The sequence below is a fragment of the Myotis myotis genome, unplaced genomic scaffold (genome assembly GCF_014108235.1).
Source record: "Myotis myotis isolate mMyoMyo1 unplaced genomic scaffold, mMyoMyo1.p scaffold_m19_p_7, whole genome shotgun sequence".
NCBI lineage: Eukaryota > Metazoa > Chordata > Mammalia > Chiroptera > Vespertilionidae > Myotis > Myotis myotis.
In genome coordinates this window covers 39,456,929-39,482,828 of record NW_023416379.1, presented here as the reverse complement: position 1 = coordinate 39,482,828, position 25,900 = coordinate 39,456,929, and the positions used below count along the sequence as shown (strand labels likewise).

Sequence of the window (25,900 nt, the reverse complement as noted above, 5' to 3'; positions counted from 1 at the left end):
ATAAAAACATTTCAGTTGCTACCAAGCATGTTAGGAACAGTGCCACCCGCTGAAACATTTTTGGCTAACCTGCTTGAATAAAAAATTAAGTTTGAGTCCCAGTAGAGGGCAACATGCCTCATTCGCAGAGACCTCGGATACACAATTCAACACAAAACACAACACCAGCACCAAAGAGAAGGTTCTTAGGCATCTCCACAGCGGTGACCTGTCAACTCAGTGCTCCAATGAACTCCACAAATGCTGACAAGGCGACGACGGGCTGGCTGCTCTGGCAGCCGCTGATACAATCTCTGCTCAGCTGTCTAAGAGTATCAAGAAATCTTAAATCTGTGCTACTTGGCACTGGGTGTCTGGCTGACACACTGTTCGTGATTCTCCAAGGTTCATCTTCCAACCATATGGGAACTCGGCAGCAGAGCTCAGGCTCGGCAGTGCCAGCATCTATCCTGGATTTGATCAGTACCCTCAGCACCCTCAGACTCAAGAGGGAATGCCCCAATCTCTCAGCTGGAGAATCTGAACAAAAAGGCTGACGCTGGGTTGCAGGTGAGGGGCAAGTAGACTACGTAGGGGAGAGTCCACGTGTCTGTGCCCAGCGACATCGCAGGGACTGTGTCACCATGGAGATGCTTCACGGATTAAACAGCTTTCTCAGGACTTCAAATCCAAGAACAGTCACTGACTTCAGTTCAACGAATGATGAGTTGCTAAATGGTGCCCAGAGAGTCAGCAAACTGGAACACCAAGAAAGCAGCATGCCTTCGAGAGAGCAGGGAGTGGAGCATTAATGCGGCGTCAAGGCAGACGTGTGAAACGCCTCCAAGTAAATGAAGCAGGAGTGACGCTTACCTTTTTCATTTTCAATAGAATGTTTCTTCTTCTTCTTCTTCATATCATCCTCATCATCCTCATCCTCATCCTCATCATCATCAGTTGATCAACTACTGTTTAGCAATAAGGTATGGAAGAGCTCTCTACCCCACAGAGCCAGTAAACAAATACTACTGAGTGCCCAACATCTGGCAGGCTCTGTGCAAGGCCATGGGCACACAGGGAATGAGCCAGACACAATCTCTGCCCTCGTGGCTTTTCCCTTGGGGTCATCCTCACACTGCCAAACAGTGTATGGTGAGGATCAGGAATGATGCCTGAGAAAATAAGAATCTGGACAGAAAAAGCAACCACAATGGAAGTGAGAAGAAAAAGAAGGGACAGCAAGGTATCAGGGCAGGACGTCCTCAAAGGCTCCTCACAGCACCTTATAACTACCCACAGCCCTTAGAGCCACCATGGTGCCTAAGTGCACAGCTCCCAATGGAGCAGGCTTGGCAGTGCTGACTCCCTGCACCTCGTGAAAACAGGAATGGCCATAATTCCTATCGGCTATGGCTGTTGTAGAAACCATTCTAAACCCCCAGCTGGTCCCACAGTAACTGACATGGAGGAGGTGTTCAGTACATTTGCACTGAATGAGATGGCATTTTTGTTCTCCAAAAACAAACAGTGACACTTTAGGATAAAAAACAAACATTAACAAACGCCCCCAGGAGAACAAAGCTAACTTCTGCTTGACATACAGCTACTGAATATCGCCCCCATGTCCATGAACAAAAGATGATTTCCAATAAAAGTGCTGGCTGCTCACCTTCTACATCTGCTGTGTTTGGCTATGAAGCCTTTTCCAGCAGAGGCGCCAAATAAGGCTTTATAGAGCCTTTTGTTAAATTTTTTGAGGGAGTTTTTATTTTTCCTCTTAATATTGTACTAAATGTCACTCATGAACAAGTCATCGGCCCTGATGAGTCTGCATGTGACGTACCTTTAGCATCAGAGTTACCACTCAAATTCTCCCCTCATCACCTTCCTCCCCTCCCCTTGGGTTTGGGGAAGAAGACAGAGGTGGTCTCCTGTGCTCACACTTGAATGGTGTTCAGAATCAAGGGTGCTCAGGCCTGGGTGTCCTAACGGGCATCAGATGGCTTCCCTTGGAGAGAGGCAGTTGAATAGTGACCACAAGGGGTGGAGTTGGATATGGGGGTGGGGTGGGGGGCAGTAAGTAAACAGTTCTGAAGGCTGGCATGGGTCAGGCCCTGTGCTGGCTCCTTACATGGATCTCAATGACCCACATAGGAAATGAGTGAGCAGTATCATCCCTCATCACCATGTAGGAACCTGAGGCTGGGAGGTCACTAGTTGGCCAAAGGCCCCAGGACGAACTTCCCCTTATCTGACTCTAGAATCTCAGCTCATTCTGCTACTTTGTGTTCCTATAGGCCGGATAGGAGCAGGTGGGCTCACGCCTGGACAGGGAGCAGGGGGCCGAGCGTCCCAATCACTCTACACCAGGAACAAGGCTGCCCCACCGACATCCCAGCACTTTACTAACTTACATGCCTGAGTTTTCTCATCTGTCTGGTGAAGATATTAATCCTCTCATCACTAATTTATTATATGGATACACGAAATAAGGAATGGTGGTATTTGTCGAGTAGGGACTCAACTTTTTTTTTTTGTTTGTTATTGTTGTTTATTACTTTCTAAAGAATTTTTTTTTTTTAATATATTTTATTGGTTTTTTACAGAGAGGAAGGGAGAGAGACAGAGAGCCAGAAACATCGATGAGAGAGAAACATCGATCAGCTACCTCCTGCACATCTCCCACTGGGGATGTGCCCGAAACCCAGGTACATGCCCTTGACCGGAATCGAACCCGGGACCCATCAGTCCGCAGGCCGACGCTCTATCCACTGAGCCAAACCGGTTTTGGCGTAGAATTTTTTTTTTTAAATATATATTTTATTGATTTTTTACAGAGAGGAAGGGAGAGGGATAGAGAGCCAGAAACATCGATGAGAGAGAATCATCGACCAGCTGCCTCCTGCACACCCCCCACTGGGGATGTGCCTGCAACCAAGGTACATGCCCTTGACCGGAATCGAACCCGGGACCCTTCAGTCCCCAGGCCGACGCTCTATCCAGTGAGCCAAACCGGCTAGGGCTCTAAAGAATTTTTATTGCATTTATTGGGGTGACACTGCTTAATAAAATCATATAGGTTTCAGGTGTACAAGTCTACAATATATCATCTGTATACTGTATTGTGTGTTTACCACCCCAAGTCAAGTCGCCTTCCGTCACCATTTAATCCCCTGTGCTCCCTTCTACCTCCCCCCAATACTGTTACTGCACTTGCTTCCCATCTTTTGATGACTGCTTGTTTCAGCCTCCTGGTGCCTTTGGTTTCACCCTGTGAAGACTGTGCTGAAGAAACCGGCACACACTCCTTACCTCCACCTCCGCCCCTGCCACCACATATGTAAGAAGGATCAGAGAAAACTCAGGGGGAGAAGGATAAAGGACTGTTCACTCTGAACTAGGACTAGTACCATTCTGAAAAATCAACATGTACTAGAATTCCATAAAATTGATGGGTTGTTCTGAGGTCCCCAGGGTTCTGAGGCTCCTGATATACTGACAAATTGACTCACACAAAGTTTAGAAGGAAATACTGCCTTGAAATCACATGACATCTTTCTACACAGAGCTCAAGAGTTTCAAAAGGTTTTACTTACATATATTCTTTTTGCAGAACAGGAAGGGGTGCAGGGAGATCAACCTCACTTTATATACACTAAGGACAATGAACACAGCTAACACCCAAAATAAAACCCAAGAGTAAACATGTCTTTTCCTTGCCAAAATCTAATGAATTAGAACTATAGCAATCCATTGCAAAGTAAACGTATGTGACCAATTAGAATATGTAAATTGGACCAGTCATACGAGAAATATTCAAATATATTTGGTTCCCTTTTCTCTGAACATGTCAGAATTCCCGGGTGGTACCTGAAGCTTGGGCCTGACAAAGCTGAAACCATCACATCACTCATGTGATGTGCGGGCATCCCCTCCACTGTGAACCTCGTGGGGTGCTAGCCCAATGCCAGGTCTTTTCTGACTTGCTTCACATCCTGAAGGATTCAACTAAAACACAAATCATAAGCACCTTCTCTCGATCTTTCTGCTCCAAGAATATGAAGATGCTCCCTTCTCTATGATGCCGTGAGAACAGAAATTTATTGAATGAAGGCATAAAGAGTGACACTGTTTATGTCCATGAAGGCCAGAACCCAGGCTTCACACGGTCAGAATTCCTCCTAGATGTGGAGCTTGCTGTTGCTCACTGTGGTGAATTGTTGATGAGAACGGCCACACCAGTTGCCCCACCCTGTGTGACAGCCTCTTTGCAATGGGACTTGGCTGCTCCTGCCATCAGGGGTGGGATCTATTTTCCTACCATGGCACCCAGGTTGGGCCACATGACTGACTTTGACCAGTGGGACGGTAGCAAACGTGATGCAAGCAGAAGCCTGATGAGTCTGCAGTCCTGAGCTTGACCTGTCTTGCTCCCAGGAACTCTTCCGTGTCATGTGAACAAGCCTGGACTGGCCTCGGGGAGGGTGAGAAAGTGCACAGGGGAAGCTGCAGTCCTCCCTGCCAGCCCAGGGGCAACCCTGGATGTGGGAGTGAGGTCATCCCAGACCACCTCGCCCCAGCCATGTCAGGCCAAGTCAGGAGAACTACCAGCTGACCCACATAATTTTGAATAAAATGGTGGTTAAGTTTGGGTTTTTTCTTTTTTTGGGGGGGGGGGGGGAGTTGGCATACAGCAAAAGTGAATCAACAGGCTCAACTCAGTGTCCCACTTGAATTCTGGCTTTACTTACACACTTGAAGGGCTTTGTAGGATTTTTTTTTTTTTTTAAATATATTTTATTGATTTTCTACAGAGAGGAAGGGAGAGAGATAGAGAGCCAGAAACATCGATGAGCGAGAAACATCGATCAGCTGCCTCCTGCACATCTCCCACTGGGGATATGCCCGCAACCCAGGTACATGCCCTTGACCGGAATCGAACCCGGGACCCCCCAGTCCGCAGGCCGACGCTCCATCCACTGAGCCAAACCGGTTCCGGCGGATTTTTAAAAATATATATTTTTACTGATTTCAGAGAGGAAGGGAGAGGGAGAGGGAGAGAGAGATAGAAACATCAATGATGAGAGAGAATCATTGACAGGCTACCTCCTGCACACCCGTTACTGGGGATCAAGGCTGCAACCCGGGCCTGTGCCCTTGACCAGAACCGAACCCAGGACCCTTCAGTATGCAAGCTGATGCTCTAGCCACTGAGCCAAACCAGCGAGGGAAAGCTTTGTAGGACTGACCATAAGCAGATGACAAACAGAAGAAAAACTTTTAGAAGCTCCTTTACGGAGCTAACAGTGCTTCTCAAACTTCTCAACACTTTCAGAATAACCTCGAGGAATCCAATCCAGAGAACACTCACAGAGGGGCCCAGGTTTACTTACATGGATGGTCCTGGGGCACTGCTATAATAGTATAAAAGTGCAAAATACCTAAATACCAATCATTAGGGGAAAGGATAATAAATTATGGTTTAAAGTAAGACATAAGAAACAGCAAATGGTTAAACGTTTTTCTTTTTTTTTCTTTTTTTTAAATATATTTTATTGATTTTTCACAGAGAGGAAGGGAGAGAGATAGAGAGTCAGAAACATCGCTGAGAGAGAAACATCGATCAGCTGCCTCCTGCACATCTCCCACTGGGGATGTGCCCGCAACCCAGGTACATGCCCTTGACCGGAATCGAACCCGGGACCCTTCAGTCCGCAGGCCGACGCTCTATCCACTGAGCCAAACCGGCCTTGGCTAAACGTTTTTCAAAGAAACTATTCTACTATCTTGTAGCTTTCATTTGCCATAAAAGGTATCTCAGCAGACAGAAATCTGAGATTTAATCTGTAGTAACCGCTTACTGCACTAGAAACTGCCACTCACACAGGAAAATTTCCCCAGGGTAACAAGGTATGCAGCCAGTGCTGGTTTTAGGAAGCCAGAGTCAAGGGTGGGATATCTCTAATCAATCCTTTATTTAAAAAAAAAAAAAAAAGGTATAAAGAAAGGTATAAAAAATTCATGCAGGTATTAAAAAATTCAACCTATTTTCTGGGCATTATAGATCTTTAAAAATGTATTGCTCAAGTATTACTCATGATAATAAAAAAGTGAAAGCAGCTCAAATGTCCATCAACTGGTATCTTTACACAATGGACTATTACTCGGCCATAAAAAGAAATGAAGCACTGATACCTGCTACAGCCTGGACGAACGTGGAAAACATCTGCTATGTAAAAGAAACCAGATACGAAAGACCACGTATTCTATGATTCCAATTATAACAAACGTTCAGAATAGGCAAATCCAGAGACAAAAAGCAGATTAATGGTTGCCAGGAGGTAGAGCAACGGGGAATAGGAACTGACTGATAATGGGGACAGGATTTCTTTGTGGGGTGATGAAAATGTTCTGGAATTTATTGTGGTGGTGGTGGTTGCACAACTCTATAAACATATGAAAAACCGCTGAATTATACGCTGTAAATTAGTAAATTGTATAGTATGTAAACTGTATGTCAACAAAGCTGTTTTTGGAGAGGGGACCTAGATAAACAAATTGATAGGTAGATTAAATAAATAAACAAACAAACAAATAGGTAGGTAGATAGATAGATAAATAAATGTATTGCTCAATGTTCCATGATGTGGGATGCAGGTCAGTACTCATTATAATGTAACATACACATGTGTACTTGAATCCTGGTGAAAATCTTAACTTCATCAGTTTGCCACCCAAAGAATCGTTTTTACTTACTGAAGACTCAGTCTCTAAAATCCATAAACGCCCAGTTTATTTGGAGCTTCCCTAGCATCTCATAGTAGATAATGAAAACAAAACAATAATAGTCCCAGGATGATACCCCATGGTGTTCTGGCTCATGATAATGAGACGTGAAAATGGGGACTCTTTTGGACAGACATGCAGAAATTGAAGTAACTGTCTGGGTCCTCCCAAAGAGAGTGAGTCGTGTGTGTGTGTGTGTGTGGTGGGGTTGGAGAATTTGGAAAAATGTTCTGCGTTTGAGGTGTAATCTGCTGACCCATGGGGAGGCTCGCTGACGAGATATCCCAAGGGACCCCCTTTTCGTGTCCCTCCCCAGTCTTCACTGGTTTTTGTTGTTGTTTTAAAAATATTTTTTAAATTGATTTCAGAGAGGAAGGAAAAGGGAGAGAGAGATAGAAACATCAATGATGAGAGAGAATCATGGATTGGCTGCCTCCTGCACAACCTACACTGAGATTGAGCCCACAACCCAGGCACGTGCCCTGATCGGGAATCAAACAGCAACCTCTTGGTTCATAGGTCAATGCTCAACCACCGAGCCACGCCAGCCTGGCTCAGTCTTCATTGTTTTGTGTACATGTCTTATCTCCCATGTGGACTACAGGCTGCTAGAGGGGGCCCCTATGTCAGTTCCACTTCCTCAGAATTTAGCAGAGTTCAATATAACCGGCAGGTGACTAAGACATAAAACAAATGCATAAAATAGGAATAACAGATATGACATAGAAGAATTCCCCACTTTGCAAAAATGATTCACGGAACAGTTTCTTTAGGCAATGAACTCCCATAATAGACATAAAAGATGAATTTGATTTAGGAAAAGACCTGCTCACCCTTGGCACTTTCCCAGGAATCTATGTTAAGAGTGCACCATGGAAAACTAGACTTGACATCAACAAGTTCCTGCCTTCCCTGAGAGCAGATGCTGCGAAGACTCCCTGCCCCTCTGAACCCAGACAGACAAGATTCCAGTTAAGGACACTTTCTAGACACTCAAGCCAGAGACGGGACAGCTGAAGTGAAAGCCTCCTCATGCCCAGGCGTTCAGGAGTTGCCCAGATCCCACGAGCAGAGATTCAGCATCTTATCAGAGGGTTGGCGCCCAAGCAGGCACAGACAGGGTGGTCCCTTACCTCGGGAATCAGCCGCCGCCTCTTCACGCTGGAGACAGAGTCTGGCTGGCCCTCGCTGCCCGGCTGCTTGCGCTTGCTGGAGTCCTGGAGGGTGGTGACGACACTGTCTAGAAGGTGCTTCTCCGAAGACCTGGAATTCACTGAGCAGTCCAGGGCAGCATCCTCAGCCTCCGCCTCCACTTTCACAGTGTTATTTTTTAGAACTGCGGCAGAGGAGAGAGAGGATTCAGCGGGAGAAGACCGTGGGTGGCTCAGAGATCAGCAGGGTCCCCCCAGTGACAGGCTGTTTGTGGGCCGCCCTTCGACACGACCACTCAGATGATAAAGTCTAGTCACAATAAAATTGCACCTTCCAACCAAGCAATTTTTATCTTACCAGACTAGGGCTATACAATAAAACCCCTTCCAAGAACATTTTGTTCAAAACTGGTTTTAAAGTCTTTTTGGAGGGTGGGGGAGAGAGAGGAGGCGGAGGGAAAGAAATACTACCTTTTAAATGATGCTTTTAGAAAAAGTAACTCTGGAAAGACACATAGATAAGGTGCATGGGTGCCAGGGAAGGGAGACTTTTCATTGATTTTTTATTTTGTATCATTTTATATTTTTGAACCCTGTGAATGTATGACCCAATAATAGTATTAAGTTAAAAATAATTTTAATAAGTATTTTTTTTTACCTTCTTCTACATCTTCACTGAATTCAGCTGAGTTCATCTTCTATTCCACTACATGAAAAGACAAAGACAAAGTCTTGATTTATTGCTTGATTTCTTAATTTTCCCTCCCCAAAGGAAACTCCCTTCCCCTCCCGACCCTGGCTCTGGATAGTAGAAGGTTAAGCCCACACTGCTCAGCAACGTCATGGAAAATCGCATCCTCTTATTCTTGTTTGCAGTTGCTCAAAGCATCCAGGCCTTCTGTGCACCTGCTGGGAGCGCTTCTCCAAGACTCTATGTGGGCAGAACGGGTCTCCCAGCTCCGACTGAGAGCACTTACGGAGCTAGGTGAACGTCACTGAAGAAAAGCAGTCTTTTGTACAGACTCCAGTTTAAATCATCTGTGAGTCCCTGCTTTATAAATTCCAGCCACAAAAATGAAAAGGCTGGCCAAGGAGGAAGCTGTGGGTCCTGCGGACCGAGCTGAGGCCTTAGGACTCCACGTGGTCCCAGGAGACCTGTGCTGCCCGTCAGCATAGCCACTGGCCAGGTAACTACTGAGGACTGGCCATGTGGCTGGTCCAAGGGGAGACGCACACTCTGAATTTCAAAGACTTAGTTCAGCTCCAAGAATGTAAAATAGCTCATTAATAATTCTGTATATTGATTAAATGTTGAAATGGTAATATTTTTGATTTATTGGGCTAAATTAAATACTTTAATGAAATTAATTCCATCTTTTTTAATGTGGCTACCAGAAAGTGTTAAATTACATATGTGGCTTGCATCACATTTTTATTGGATGGTGCTGGTCTAGCCTTCCCTTCAGAAACAACTTTCCCTTTCAGAGAAAGAGGTGCTGTGGGTTTTTATAGCTCTCGAGTTCCACACAATCTGTCCAAACCCTTCTTTTTAGTGACGAGGGAATGGGGCGGGCGGGATGGAAGGTGCCCTGCATGGGTTTCGGGGCCTGGTGCAGAGCTGGCCTGACTCCCACCGCCCCAGCTGGAATGGGAGGGACACCATGACTAAAAGCACTAGTACGTCTCTGAGACTCCCCGATTTCCATACCAGCACGCCCGTAACAACAACAGGAGTACATGAGGCAGTGCGAAAGAACACACGTGACAGCCTTTACTATGACACTGGGGAGCTGTGGCTCCCACAACTGACGGACGGCAAATATCAGTCTCACTCTGGTGAAGGATCAGGAGAGCAGGACTAAGGAGCATCGCTCAAGAAATTTCCATAAGGAAGCGGGATGCCACCTACAAAGTCCAGTAAACCATCCCGAGGAGCTGGGGAGCGGGGTGTGGTCCCGGTTTACACCAGTGAGTGGAGTGCTGGGGATGGGGCAAGACAGGAGCAGCAGCTAGGTGACCTGGGCACAGCATAACCTCCAAATTCCCTAGTAACAGCCCCGCAGGCACAGTGCTTATGGGACGCACTCCTCTGGGCGCGCCACACAGCCTTATGACAGGCACATCCTTCAATCCCTGCCCTGCTCATTTTCAGAGGAATGAATAAGAAAATTTAAGGTTTATATGAACCTGAAATTAACACTACAATAATTCCTACTTACCAAAAACTATCATCTCCCATCGGGAAAACATAACACACAGGTGATACTGAGGGAAAATAAACGGTAAGTAAACTTCGACAGTCCAAGAATGATTTTGCCAGCGGTGATTTCTAGCAAGTGCACCTCCTCCGTATTCCAGGCCAATAAGCCCCATGCTTGATGACATCACCTGCTCTGAGCGTCTCCGAGGGAGGCACCGGCAGGCAGGCAGGAATTTCCCATCTGCAGGTCCAGCCCACCACTGCATTTCGGGCAGGAGGGTGACCAATGGTAGGCAGAAATGCAGCCTAGTCAGGGGTCCCTCAAGGGGACGCACTTCAGGCTTCACCCGAAGGCCCGAGTGTGGCAACTGCCCTTGGAAACCTGCCACAGGGTCTTATAACCAGTTCCCTCAAGCCTAGGGCAGAGGTGAGAGCAGCAGAGCAAATGGGAAAATGAGAAAATGCTGGTGGAGGGGGTACACTATACAAAACAAGCCATTCTGGAGAGAAAAGGAGGGAGAGGGAGGATGATTTATTTGGGGTGGGGGGAGAGGGGTCAAAGTGGAAGAAAACCACAAAGACTCTGGCTAAGTAGAAAGCTTTAAGAGGAGGAGTAAATCCTAGAAAAGAAACAGGAGCCAATGAAGAAAACTCATCGACAGAACCACAAGTGCTGAGCAAGGACGGAATCACCGTCCAGTATTCCATCCACCCACCTGTATTCCTCACAGGAGCTCAAGGAGAGCATGAGGCCTGGAGTCATGGGCTGGGTGTGGCCCCTGCCGGGTTGTGGCTCAGCGAGCAGGAAGGGTATTTTCTGAACCACCACCACGTGACCCGACTGCAGGCAACTCAGCACCCGAACTCTGAGCTCCTAGGATTATCCTGTCAGAAAATCACAAAGGAGGAGCACACACCTGAGCCACCTGTGTCGTGAGGAAAAGCCGAGGGGGAGCTAGAAGGCTCACCGCGGGGAGGCGGATGGGACAGGAAGGGGCGGCTGGCTTTTTGAGCATTCAAGATGCCCAGATGCATCTGCTTTGGGAAACATGTCTGTGTTCATTTATAGACCAGTGACAGATGCTGCATTAGCCCAGAAGTAACCCGGAACACAGAGTGGCAGGCCCTTCCCTCCCGGCCAGCAAAGCAGCCGTGCTCTTCGGGAAGCTGGGGAATTCCCACAGCTACGTGGTGCTGTGTGGTAGGGAGCGAGTGAAGGTCATCATTCACATCTGCAGCCCTGAACTGCGTCCAGACACCGCTGGCCACTGTGTCTCTCCATCTCACCCTGAGCTATTTGAATCCCATTTCTACCAATAAGGAAACTGAGGACATATACCTCAAATATACACAATTTCTATTTGTCATTGAAGCTGGGAAAAAATGTTTTTAAAGATATATATTTTTTAAGAGAAAGAAGGAGAGAAACATCGATGAGAAAGATCGACTGGCTGCCTCCTTCATGCCCCCTACTGGGAATTGAGCTGGAAACCCAGGCAGGTGCCCTGACCAGAATCAAACCAGTGATCTCACAGTGCACGGACCACGGTCAACCAACTAAGCCCCACAGCCAGGGCTGGGAAAATATTTTTTAACATTGTGATTAAGGAAATAAAACACTTGAATACTGGAGTCCAGCAGGCAAAGGAGATTGGAAAGGGGGGGAGGGGAACAGAGGGCAGGTAACTTGACAGTGTCACACAACTGTCAAGTGGCAGAACAAGCGCTGAAGCCAGTCTGTGTCTCTCTCCCGTCAGCCGCCAGGAGAGGAACTGCGAAGAGAATCCTCAATCTTCTGTTGAGGTTCTTCTGCTGAACATGGGGCCAATTTTCAGCCTTAGATTTCTCAGTCCAACAGCAGCTGGAACATCCAAATCTTTCATCTCCAGGTAACCACCTGGAAAACCTGTGTGCCCTGTGCTTATGAACAGACTCCAGCCCAAGCACAGAAGTTTCTCCAAGCGGAGTGTGTGGGTCACTCCAGGCATCCTGGGCTGAGGCAGTGACAGCACATCAACGTCAGGGCCGGAGAGAGGGGACGGATATAGTGTTTGCTACCTCCACTTCCTGGTCATCTGCAACATGAAGGTCACACAGGGCTGCTCATCCTGGGTGGATACGGAGTATCCGGATGCCAAGCATGCCACAGACATTCCTTCCGTTACTTAACTACAGGTTATGGAGGAGCCACCAACCACCGCAGCTCCCGCCCACCCAGGCTGCTAAGATTGCAATCTCCTTGGCCTGCTGGACTTTGCAGAATTTCTTATGCTAACATTCTCTCCTTTTCAAAATCTTATTTCTCTCACCACAATCTCAAATTGTGAGACAATCTAGGCATCGACAGGTTCCTGAAAATCAGCTTTCTTCCCAAGGGGTGGCTGTTCTACATCCCTCAAGAACCTCTGACCAAGCCCAAGGGAAGATGATTCAACTGAATGAAGGGAACATGTGCCAACAAGACCTGTGTAGCTAGCTGCTGCTTCTAGTTAAACCAGCACAGGTTCTAAGACATCAATGAGCTATCGAGGGTAACTCTCAAACAGAGCTAATCTCCAGTGGTTAATCTAATAAGGGAAATGTTCTTTCACACACACACACACACACACACACACACACACACACACAGCGTAGGAAGCCTGAGGCAAAGTGACCGCCATTGTTACAGAAAGGTCTGCAATGCTGCAGAGCACGCAGGAGTATCTATAATTTTATTAAAATGCTTCCTAGTCTCTACCCTTCTGCGTAGAGTCAGATGGACAATACTCAGTTTTCCACGCATGGGTATAATTCTGTTTGTGGCTGCGGGAAGATCAGAATGTTCTCAGAAAAGCCTTTAGTTTACAAAGAGCACAGAAGAGCCGGTAAAAAGGTAATCCCAAATGTTCGAGAATAAGATGCTTTAGCCACTCAAATCTCAAATTACAAAGGATAAGTTGCGTAAAGTGGCTGCATAAATGCACCAACTGGTGGAGCTGCCCCTGTGCCTCATGCTGAATTGAGGCTGAATCTCAATCCCAAATATCAGCATGCACCTGGCTTGGGCTGGAAAGGCGCTGAGGAGGGAAGGGAGTCTGTGAAGCAAGACAAGGAGGAGACAGATGTGAGAACCATCCACTGGTGCTCAGAACCAATTCTACGAGATGCCACAGAGATGGGAAAACTGGAAAGATTTACAGTTATACAATTATACGTCAATTTATATTTTTAGAGTTCATTTTAAGAACGGAAGACCCTTAAAATCCTTTTTTTTTTTTTTTTTTTGGACTAGGTTTTACATGCACGTGAAACAAAATTCAAAAGCTATAAAAGAATATTCGGTTAAAAGGTCCAGCCCTCCAGTCACTGGGTTACTCTCTTGGAAGCAACCGTGCTATTTTCCTTGTGAGTCCTACCAGGGACGTTCTGTCAGTGGCTCTCAGTGTGCTTCGTACACAGTGGCTCCCTGCAGCTGGCCTGGACAGGCTTGTCCAGATCCTCTCATCCCCAACTCCACCGCAAGTGGGATCAAGCTGGTAGCTTGAAATTGGCCATAGTGGGAGAATTTACACTGTGGAAATTGACACTTTCACTACCAGGGCATTTTCTTTTTCTTTCTGGAGAGCCCGTTTATCAGTACATCCAAGACCCTTTCAGGGGGGTCCATGAGATCAAAACTACTTTCACAACACTGAGATGTGCTTGCCCCTCTTCTCACACAGGCACACAGGCGCGTTTCCTGAGGCGACATGATGTGTCAGTTTGCAGAAGACTGAACTGCAGAAGGTAGAATACAGAGGCAGATCTGAAAATGTGGCTGTCTTCTATCAAGTCAGATATTGAAGAGATTTGCAAAAATGTAAGTGATACCATTCTTTTCACAAAGATTGTTTCTTTGGGAAAATAGTTATTTCCCCTAAAAAGGTTGCTGATATTAACTTGTAATGAATTTATTATGGTTAATTTTAAAATGAATTCACACTTAAATATTTTTGTTTTAATTTCTAACACATTAAATATTGACAGCTATCACCCTCATAAATGGAAGATATTTGGGGTCCTCAACAGTCTTTAAGAGTATAAAGGAATCCTAAGAATAAAAGGTTTAGGATCCTCATTCCTTGCTTTTTTCACTTAATGTATCATGGAAATTTTATTTCTTTTTTTAGTTTGCATTCCCCCAGAGGCAAATTTTGAGACAGGGATTTGGAGTCGTTTCTTTGGGAAGAGAGGGAAGGGCTGAAAACCTGTAACAGGCAAATTAATGCTCTCTGAGGCAAATTAACAGGCGTCCGTTGAGGAAACCCCCTGGCTACAGGCAATGCCGAGGGCACCGCTGCAGGTGTCCAACAGGGTCTCTGGGAGCAGAGGGTCGTCCCAGCCCATCTGGACAAGTCCTGGAAGACAGCAACCCCACTGTGCCACCCTGCTGTGCCACTGCTCCCCACACTGCATCCCACACTGTGTGGGCGGTGCCCTGCTAAGAGCTTCCCAGTCAACTTAACCTAACAATTCTATGAGGTAGAATCCTGTCTGCCTCATTTTACAAGTGAGGACACAGGCACAGTTATATTTGTTTGTTTGTTTGAATCCTCACCCGAGTATATTTTTCCATTGATCTTTTAGAGAGAGTGGAAGAGAGAGGGAAAGACTGAAACATCAATGTGAGAGAAACACATCGATTGGTTGCCTCCTGCACACGCTCTGACCAGGGCCCTGGCCAGGGAGGAGCCTGCAACCAAGGTACGTGCCCCGATGGAATCGAACCTGGGACCCTTTGGTCTGCAGGCTGATGCTCTATCCACTGAGCCAAACTGGCTAAGGCAACAGGCCCAGCTTTAGGGCCAAAGGGACCTCAGAGAGCATCTTGCTTTACAGGTGTGGGACTCGGGGCTCAAAGAGGTTAGAAACACGCTCACGATCACTCTGTCAGGAGTGGCCTTTCACCTCCCTTCCCTGGGCTTTGGTGGCCACATGCCCCACTGTGTGACGGGAGCTGTTGGTGGCACTGCCCTCTGCGCAGGGAGTCCACCGAATGAACCCCTTATCCAAGGGACCACAACCAACCCATGGGAGGATCTGGAGGATGAAGGGGGACCTCTGGGAACTTCTGTCCAAGGGGGATGAGAAAACGCCAGGAAGGAAAGAGCAGCCAGAACCCCAAGGTTAGAAGGTACTACGTTAGGGTAGTACCTACAGGCTGCGTCCAGGGCTGTGCAGACGACCACCCACGCTTACAATTCTGTGCTCCAGATACAGCTGATTTTAAACTTTTACTTATACCTACAAGACGCTTTTCCTTTGCAGGGGAGAGATGTTAATCCAAGAAAATCCCAGTTGGGGAAAGGTCTACTTTGAAAATAATTTTGTCAGTGTTCAAATGGGCGTATCTTTTTAAAAAAATTAATTTTCCCTTTATTAAGATATTACAAATGTGGCCTTATTCCCCCAATGTCCTCTCATCCCTCCCAATCCTGCCCTCACCCTCACCCCGTTGTCCATATCCATTGCATATGCTTATATGCATGCCAAATGGGCATATTTTGATCTTCCTCAGCACTTTCAGTGTAAAAAGACCCCAAAGCAAGCCTTTCTGTCGCTTACAGAGCCTCACACACTCGACGGTTATGATATGTGGTCATCACGATGAGCAACGGCCGGAAGGGCTAAACACAAAGCCCGGGCCAGTAGGTCTCTTCCTTCACAGGTGGTCTTAGGTCAGGCACAGCCAGGGACTCTAGGGGCAGACCACTCCTCGTGCAGAGGACGCCCTCCAAAACCACCAGCCATAATTCACTACCGATAAATTCCACAAAAAGCTGCAGAGAAAATGGAAGGGCCAACAGTGGAATGTGACCTGGACAGAGACCGTCACACAAAGTTAGGAAGTTAACATCCACACATTTTCTCAACACATGGCCTCAACCTCTACTGACAGCAAGAGCCAAGCATTCAATGTGTAAAAAGCTTCAAAATCAATTGTTCAACACAGGGCTAGCCAGTCAATAACAACACCCTTCCCAGTGCACGGGGGTATCTCAGCTACATAATTAAAAATGCCATACAGCAGCCGGAAGCAAGTATGCCAAAATGGTCATTACTTCCAATTGGGAGGATTATGGATAGCTTTTTTTCTTTTCTTTATGTTTTCCTCTACTTTCCTAATATTTTACAGTGAGCATGCAATTCTTTGGAAACAAAGAATAAATTTTTAAATGAAAAAAGTAGTAATCCTTACTAGGGAGGTCACATTCTAAGTTATGTCCACACATAGAGAAACAAGCTAAGAATGTAAAGTCAGATCATTACATTTCAACAACTGACAACCTAGTGAAGACCTTTCATTTCATAACTGTCCCTGAATCATGGCCTCTGGAGGTATACAAAGCTCCTCAGTATGGGGAGAGGGGGCATCAGAAAAGTCTCCGTCACAAACCCAGGAGTGAATAAGGTGCAGGGATCAGCTTTGTCGTTTCCTGGTGGGTCCACTGTAGGCTCTATCAATGCATTTGCCTGACACTTGAAGTATTTATCAAAGTAAGCCAAACTTCACAGAAGGAGAACAAAATTACTGCGGGACCAAGTCTTCCGAAGGAGGGGTCCGAGCTGAGTGCTGAGAGCCAGGTCACTAGGCGGGCGGGCGTGTGGCTGCTGGGGAAGCGAATGGACTGAGAGCCGCTGGGTGAGTCACCCGGCTGATGCCTACCCTGCTGGGCGTCTGCAGTCTGGATGGCGGATGGCGGATGGCGGATGACGGTTACATGTGGTCCTTTCTTCCGGGTTCTCTTGCGTGTGAGCACCCTGGGAGAGGTCCTGAGCCCCTCCTTCCTCGACACCTGAACGCTGGACCGAGCTGGGCAATCGGAGGCTTGCTCCAGGGGCCCCGGCTTCAGGGTGGAGCAGCGGGCAGCAGGGGGCACAGAGGGGAGGTGAGGAGGCCTAGGGTGCTGAGAAGTGGCCGGGACACAGAAAAAGGGAGTGTAGGGAGGTCACTGGTTAAAAGTGGGTAGTTCTCTCATCGATGTTTCTGACCCTCTATCTCTCTCCCTTCCTCTCTGTAAAAAATCAATAAAATATATTAAAAAAAAAAAAAAGTGGGTAGTAAGGAGTCACGCAAGAATCTGACTTGGGAAATTCTCCTTAAGAGCTGGATGCAAGACCACAGCAACGTGAGCAGGGGGCACCTGGTGTGGTGATTCCTTGGCAAAGGCAAAGGATCGTTGGCCTCATCCCTAAATGTCCCACAGGCTTCCAAAGGAAAACGTTCTCTAGCACTGCCCACAGGACGGTGGTGCCTCTCCAGCCAGTTCTTTTAAGAGAACTGGCCAGTCCTGAGTGATCAGCCAGGCCAGGCCTCTGGTGAGAGCAGCACGAGGCTAATCAGAGGCGCCAGAGGCTTGTGGCTGGCCAGTGTCACACAGGATAAGCAGCAGGCCCAGAAATGGGAAGTACTTGGGCTTCCTGAAAGCCCGAGGTTCAAATCCCAGCCAGTTGACTCAGGATCCTGCTCCACTAAACCAGAAACGTCCACTGATTGTAGGACTCTCCACTGGGCTGAGCTGAGCACAGGTCTGGAAACAGCTGGCCCTGTCCTGCAGCCTGGCCTCAGGCATGCATACAGGGGCAAGTCCTCCTCACCTCCCATCAGGTTTCTAGCTGTGAGGTGCAGCAAGCTCTCCCCGCTGAAGACAGTCTTCTTGAGAATGTGAGCCCCAGGAGGTGAATGTGACTGGAACCTGAGACCATGGGGCCAGGGACTGTGCAGCACTGCCACATACAAAAGGCACAGCAGAGAGAAGAGGCTCAAACCATTTGACAGGCGTTGTTAATAAAACATATCCAAAGATTTAAAAGTTTTTACTAAGACCTAACGAAACCTACCAGTATTTCATCCTTTTCTCAACTGTCACACCCTATGATCTGACACCTCTCTCCTGCAGGTCACAGTGATTTTAAAAAATGAAACAGAAAAGGAGGACAGCAGCTGGCATTCACGTAGCGCCAGCTCCACGGTCTAGGTGTTTCACATGTTAGCCACGTAGTCCTCACCAGAGCCCTCTTTGGTTGCAGATGGAGAAACAGGGGGCCAGCCATTTGCATCTCCCGTGGAGGAGGTGCTGCAGAGATGGAGGAGAGGGGAAGGAGTGGGGTGCACACCGGGCTGATGGTCTCATCCCCGTCTTCCCAGAAAAGCTGGGACCCGATGGGGCATGACCATCCCTTCCTGCTGAACACCCATCAGGAGGCTGGGCTCAGATGCAGGAGCAAGTCCACTGGCCACATGGGCCCTCAGACCACAAGGCAGGGATAGTGCTGCTGATCTCAAAAGGAGGATCCCCTACTAACCTCAGAGCCAGCCAGAACTAGGTTAAAACCCTGGCTCCACCTATGTTTGGTTTCTAACACTGGGCAAGTCGCTTACCCACCCAAGCCTTGGTTCTTTCTTCTGTAAAAAAGAACTGATCACACCACCGCACCTAGTATAAGTGAAAACTACAATGGGGAAAGTGCCTGGCATGTAGCATCCAGTACATGTTATTACAAAGCCTTTTTGAAAAGATGTTTAAAGTGCATCTTAATAGTGACTATTTTTTCAAAACTTCAAAATTAAATGACTTGCAGCGGTTCTCAACCTTCCTAATGCCGCGACCCTTTAATACAGTTCCTCATGTTGTGGTGACCCCCAACCATGAAATTATTTTCGTTGCTACTTCATAACTGTAATTTTGCTACTGTTATGAATCGTCATGTAAATAAATATCTGATATGCAGGATGTATTTTCAGGGGTCGCGACCCATAGGTTGAGAACCGCTGAAAAGCCTTTGGAAAGGTTAGTGTAACTTGTCTTTCAAATGAAAGAAACTGGAAGGGGGTGAAATCAAACCAAACGGCCTCCCTAAGGACGGGAAGAATGTTCCCATGCCACACTCTCTCGCAGGCCCGTCTCTGGGTTTACAGGAACGGCTGGGAGCCTTGGGGCTCTCAGAACCCAGCCCTCCCGACAGTGGCATCCTGCCCATAGGACTTTGCATGACATGTTTGCAATTTGTTTTTATTTTTGGACACATCTGCACACGCTGTTTGAAAAATAGCAGTCCTCACAAAACCAGGGCAATTTTCTCCCGAGTTGTTCTAAAGCTGTAATTGTCAATGCCTTCCTCGTTCAGTTAGAAGACAAACTCATCCTTCAGCATGCAGCGAAGTACAACCACACAACCCTGCTTGCCTTCGACTCTCAGCCTCTTACCCTGGCGACACTGAGTTTTCTGAATGTGACTAAATATGATGTCTTCCTCAGCAAAGGAAGGGCAACTGCTTTCAGTGTCCATGGTAGGAGGCATAAGACTCTGCTTATTTAACCTTGGCATAAGGAGGAAAGGAGAGCCAGCACATCCCAGCAGCCACCCATGTGACTGACTGGACAACGATGACTAATTTTCCTGGGAGGTATAAGCTGAATTCCCTCTGTACTTCCCACTTTTTCATCTGTTGTCTTATGACCACATGAGCTAATTAGAGTCGGGGCATAATCTGGTGTAAACTAAACCCCCACCTTATCCTACCCCCAAACCTCTATACAAGACCACTGATTTGTTCAAGCAATCAATGCCTTTGTACCGACTGATGCAACTATTTCACTGTCCAGTGATAACTGAAGATCAGGCAGGAGAGGAAAAGAGGTCATTGGTAGAAAAGAAAAACTACAGGGCTGCGTTTACACACGTTGCAAGTTGGATTAAAAATGGAGGCAAGGTATTGTGCCAGGTGAGCTGCGGAGAAAAAAATCAGCTCTGAAACCACAGCCTGGTCACTCCGGGATGAACAGAACCCGACACTCCAAGAGAAACGGCACTTCTCCCGTCTGACACACCGAAGGCCTGCTGCCCGCATGGAGAGATCTCAGCCTGGCAAGTGCCGGTCACGTGGGGCAGCTGGGTCCAGAAACCGCAAGAGCTCTGGGCTGAAATCATAACGTTGCAGGAGATACTGGAACACCAGAAGGGAGAGAAAAAAGTGTCTAATTTGGAGGGGGAGGCAAAAGCACGGTGATGCCCACAAAACACATTCAAATATACATGTTTTTGGCATGTGAGTTTTATGTGACTTTAAATTTTATTTTTTAAAATTATCATACAGTAAAATCTACTCTCTGGAGGGAAGGTGTACTGTTCTATGAAAAGGCAGATGTATAATATCTCCCTGAAACCACCAATGAGAGGATACTAAAAAGTCCCATTACCCAAAGATTAATTCCACAAATAATTCCTCCAAACTTACTTTAGCCAATAATGGCACAATGACTATGAAGAGTAGCAAACATAATTCTCCACCTGCCATCAAAATTAAGTGCCAGAAACAAAACACTTCACCCCAACTTCCAAATTGTGGCACTTCACTAACACCAAATTGTTTTTGCTGGTCGGCAGCAACCTTCACGTTTCTACATTATAAAATTTGAGATGCATGTTGTTTCCTTCCTCAGTGCTTCAGGGGCTTTCTAGACAGCTCGAAAGAGTGGTAGACGAGCCCTAGCCAGTTTGGCTCAGTGGATGGAGTGTCGGCTGCAGACTGAAAGGTCACGGGTTCGATTCTGGTCAAGGGCACATGCCTGGGTTGTGGGCTCAATCCCCAGTGGGTGGCGTGCTGGAGGCAGCCAGTCAATGATTCTCCCTCATCATTGATGTTTCTCTCTCTCCCTCTCCCTTCTTCTCTGAAGTCAATAAAAATATGTATTTTTAAAAAGTGGTATACAAGCCCTAACCGGTTTGGCTTAGTGCATAGAGCGTCAGCCTGCAGACTCAAGGGTCCCAGGTTCAATTCCGGCCAAGGGCATGTACCTTGGTTGCGGGCACATCCCCAGTAGGAGGTGTGCAAGAGGCAGCTGATCAATGTTTCTAACTCTCTATCCCTCTCTCTTCCTCTCTGTAAAAAATCAATAAAAAGCCCTGGCCGGCTTGGCTCAGTGGATAGAGCGTCGGCCTGCGGACTCAAGGGTCCCAGGTTCGATTCCAGTCAAGGGCATGTACCTTGGTTGCAAGCACATCCCCAGTAGCGGGTGTGCAGGAGGCAGCTGATCGATGTTTCTCTCTCATCGATGTTTCTAGCTCTCTATCCCTCTCTCTTCCTCTCTGTAAAAAATTAATAAAATATACATATTTAAAAAAAAAATCAATAAAATATATATTTTTTAAAAAGTGGTAGACAAGACATTTCTGCAGGACATTTTCACCTAATCAGGGTTGATTCAAAATTTTCTCTTCCTAATTATTAGACACTCTGCTATTCCTTTGCTCACATAATGGATGCTTGGGAACTTAGAAGTGATCAAAAGGGAGGGTGTGAATTAAATGTGTCAAATACACTTCAACAGATTGGGATGCTATGTCGTCTGCTAGGTCCTAACTGGTCTCTTACTGTTACTAGTGCTTTGGTGGTAGTGGTGGTGGTGGTGGGGAAGAAAAAACTTTTCTTTTAAATTACCTCAACAAGGAAATGGCGTCTCTGGTAAAACCCGTGCTCAGTGGCAGGAGTTTTCATGTGCCAAATCTTAAAGGCTCTGTGAATTACATTTTAAGGACCAGGCACAGACAGGCTAACCCACCTTTCTTCTGGAATCCAAAGGGCGCTCCATTCATTTAGCAAATGTTTACTGGGCACCTATCAAACTCAGGTATGGAAAACTCTTAAGATACAAAATCTTGGGCAAATCTCATGATTGAGGGCGCGGGAACTGACAGGGTCCTGCATGGTGATACAAAGCCACAAACCAGGAATGGTTGTTTAAAAAAACAAAAAGGGGTGGGGTGGGGGAGTGGATAGCAAAAGAACCTCCTCCATCCTTCTTGTTTCTATACCGAAGCCAGCCCCAGAGCTCAGTTCCTTGCCTCAATTTTCTGCAGCCGTAGCTTCCTGCTACCGTACGCGTTGCCCCCTCCCCGTGGCACGTTAAACATCCCCAAGTTACTTTAAGAAGGTGAAGTTGAACATTTCCGACTCTGAAGTGCTCAGCACCATTCCACGCACCCTTGTCTGGTTAGCCTCGGCGCATAAAATTCTTCCAGATGGGCCACTGAGCACTCACTCTTTTACCTTTGTAAAAACACCTGGGGGGAAATTCTATGTCTCGGTACACAGGTCCTTCCAGGGGTTCTGCACAACTCACCACTGAGGCGAGGGCAGAGTCTGCGTGGGTAGTCACGTTTGCAAGAGAAAAAGGGGGGAGGTCAGCAGCGGCGAGCGCCTCAGGCTGCAGTCCGCGGCCGGCCACGAAGGCCTCGCGCCAGCCGGCGTGCACACCCAGGGCGCCGGGCCCGCCTCCAGCTCCCGGGCAGCGGGAACCGCGAACCACGCCGTGGAAGACGGGGAGGGAGCGCGGCGCCCCCTGGCGGCGGGGCCTGTATCCGTCCGCTCCCGGCCGCCGCCGCCGCCGCCGCCGCCGCGGGCCGGCCTCACTCCATTTGCAGACTCCGGTGGCAGCCTCCCTCCGAGCCGCGGCTCCTCTGGCCTCCCGCGCCCCGCTCGGCATCTCCCTCCGGTCCCCGCCCCCTGCTCCGCTCCGACACCCCCTTCTTCACGCCGAACCGTCCCCCGCCGCAGCCCGGCCGTGCGCGAGCGCCGAGCCCCCACAGGCTCCGCAGAGCCTTCCGGCGGCCCCGGCCGCTCCATCGCGGCGCCAGGCGGGGGTGCGGGGCCGGCGCGCGGCGCGAGTGGGGCGGGCAGCGGCGGCGGTGCGGACCATTCCACTCCGCGTCCCCCCCGCCCCCGCGCGGCGCGCGTGCTCCCGGGGACGCCATGGAGCCGCCGCGTTCCGAGCGGCACAAAGGGGTGCGCGGCACAATGGGCGCGGCGAGCCCGTGGGCGCCGGGTGCTCGCTCGGCAGCTCGGCCCTGCACGGGGGTGGGCGCTCCTGCCGCCGGGCGCGCTCAGGGCAGCCCCCCTTCGCGTCCCCTCCCCTGCTCCCGCCCCCACCCCGGCATGGATGTTGCAGCCACTCTCCCGTCCGTCTGCCCCGAGCCGCCGCCGCGCAGCCAGCTTGGTCCGCCCCGCACTTACCTGGGACACGAGTTCTGTACTTTACAGAGCGGGTCCGCGCCGAGTTTGGCGCCACGTGGGGTGCGGGGTAGCGCAGGTCCGGGTGGTGGGGGACGCGCGCGGAGGGCCTGGCCGGGGCGGCCCGGGGAGTTGCTGGGGGCGGCGAGCGGGCGCCGTGTATTTTCCCCTCTTTGTGTGTGTCCGTGCGCTGCGCTCTCGCGTGACGTGACGGGACTCCGTGTGTCATTTCCGCACAAGGACACAGGAGCCCCCGCCGCATTAGAACCACAACCCCTCCGCCCCCACCCTTGGCCCGCCCCTCCCCCTCAGCGGGGCACACGCGGGACGAGCGGTGGCGCTCGGGCGTGAACGGCCGCGGCGGGGAGCTGGGGCGCGCGCTCCGGGACCCGGGCGCCCGGCGCGCTCAGCGGGTGCCGCGCTGCTCCACGTGGGCCCGCGCCGGGTGCCCGGGCGGGGGGCGGAGGCCGCGCACCCACGGCGCTCCGGGCCGCGCTGGCTCACAATGACCCCCGCGCACCGTGTGTTCTCCCCCCGCGAGTCGTGTCTCTAAAACGTGGTTTCTCAGACCCGAGGAGTTTGACCTGAAAAGCCTCTTTTTCTACTTTTTTTTTTTTTCCTCTCCGCGGGACGGCGACTGTGCGGGGCGTTTCCTTCCCTAGCGTCCGCGCCTCTCCCGAATTCTTAGCATTTCCGCGGCACCCCGGGCCCCCAGGCCCCCGGGCGGGTGTTCCCGCGCCGAGCTCGGCACAAAGACATTGGGGCGCAGGGACCCCGTGGCCCCGGAGACCCCGCGGAGCCGGCATGGAGCCGAGGGCTGCCGGAGAGCGACCGCAGCGCTGGGAAACGCTGGGTCTGGCCACTCCCCCGGGGACTGGCCGCCCTCTCTTGTGAGCCGAAGACTACAAATCTGCCTCCTACTTGTTACCCGAAGTTTTGAGGCTGCAAAGCGAGAGATTCAGAAGTGCGCGCGCTCCACAGACAAACCCACACTATAGCTGCGCCCAGCGCTTCAAATAGAGAAACACGAGTCACCCTCTGAATAAAGGTGGATTCTTTAGACTAATTCCCGACCTGGAGGTTTCAACTGGATAAAACTGCCCCTCGGGTATTTCTCAGTGACTTGAAGGGGTGTGGTTGGGGAGGGTCAGGAAAGCCCAATCCAACAATTAAACCTCATATTTTAGGCAAACAGCGAGAATGTATTTTGGAAAGAAAAAAAAATCCTTTAATTTGCCTGCCGAAGAAAATATAAGGAAAATGCAAATGATCCCATCTGCTGCTCACAGCTGGACCGGCTGCGAGAGAGGACCATGTGGCCCAGCCCTGCGCGGTCCGTGAATAGATAAAATGGATTTTAAAATAAGGCATATGCCGGCCCCTTCCCGGCCACTCGCGGGGAAGGTTTGAATTAACGTCGAGTTTTGGACTACTGTATCTTCCTCCAGACCACTCCACTTGGGAACTTAGTAATTATGCAAGCTCCTCCTCTTCGGGCGTGAAATAAAAAAAAGCACAAGGTTACCCCAGATCGCTGAGGAACCACGTGGGGCATCCTCAAACAGTATCTGGATAGCCCGCTTGGAGAAGTCAGTACTGATTGCTATGCAAAAGCAGCAAACTGCCTGGAGAACGGAGCCCTGCATCCAGGGGGTGGTTTTTATAAAAGAATCCATACGTGCTCAGTGTCATTCAAAACAGGATGATGAAAAGAATGGAGCCCAGATAGCAGCCCTTCAAATTCAAAAGGCTCGAGTCGCCCTATCTACATTTAAAATAGGGCGGAGGAGGAAGGGAGGAGGACCGCTGGGCGAGAGTGGTTAATTTATACGTTCAAAGAAGACAGAATGGAGGCACGCCGACTTCTGCCGGGGACCTGACTGTTACACTCGCACATTAAATAGCACAGAGGACACATTACGCCGCTTGACTTAGGTAGCAGATGCAGCAGTTTCAGTCTCACCTTCAAGTTAATGTCATAATTAGAATTTTAAAAGGACAGGTTGTATTTCATTAGTTCCGTTTTCTAGGATTTCCCCGTAGGAGAGTTAGGAAGAGTTGAGACTAGCGTTTAAACCACTAGTTATTTTAAAATGTAAAATGACGTAACTTTTTGCAAAGGCGGCTAGATGAAATGTGTGTTTTGAAGGATATATCATTTATATATCTTTAATCAGTCGCTCACTGTGTCAACTCGGGGTATTTAAGGATAAGTTAAAACAAGACAATAGAAATAAAATAATAGACATTAACACGTCTTTGTTCATATTGTTTGAAACCAAAGATGTTATCAAATAGTAGAATGATTTTACTAAAAAATAGCATCTAGGGCAGTGGTTCTCAACCTTGGCTGCACATTAGAATCACCTGGGAATCTTTTTAAAATCCTGATTTCTGGGCCTCATCCTCCAGAAATTCTGTTTCTTTGTTACTAATGTTGTGGCCCCTCCCCATAACAAAGAAACAGAATTTCCAGAGGATGAGGCCCAGAAATCAGGATTTTAAAAAGATTCCCAGGTGATTCTAATGTGCAGCCAAGGTTGAGAACCACTGATGTAAGGCAATAAGCATGCTTAACTGACAGTTGACTTTTTCACTAGCTCCTAAACTATACAGTGAGGTTGAGTTATTGTAAATAATTTACATAACTGGATCAATCTACTTAACAAAGTGAGCTATTTATTCCAAATAACTTATTAACAGAAATGGAAATCATTGCTATTTAGGAAAGGAAACATCTACTTTCAAATGGTT

At 48.5% G+C, this 25,900-nt stretch overlaps 1 protein-coding gene across 2 annotated transcripts in view; it reads right to left on the bottom strand.

Moving 5' to 3' along the window:
• BEND3 (BEN domain containing 3) overlaps window positions 1–23,405 on the bottom strand; it is a 35,249-nt gene extending 11,844 nt beyond the window's left edge. Inside the window, exons 1-3 of one of the 2 annotated variants that reach the window (XM_036317615.1) lie at window positions 23,150–23,405; window positions 8,575–8,622; window positions 7,899–8,101 (exon numbers count right to left, since the gene is read on the bottom strand). In XM_036317615.1, coding sequence (XP_036173508.1) covers window positions 7,899–8,101; window positions 8,575–8,611 — 240 coding nt within the window. In that variant the 5' untranslated portion in view covers window positions 8,612–8,622; window positions 23,150–23,405. Of the gene's footprint in view, window positions 1–7,598; window positions 7,723–7,898; window positions 8,102–8,574; window positions 8,623–23,149 lie in introns of those variants that run through there. The other variant, XM_036317616.1, reaches the window with a different exon arrangement.
• Between the last annotated feature and the right edge of the window lie 2,495 nt (window positions 23,406–25,900).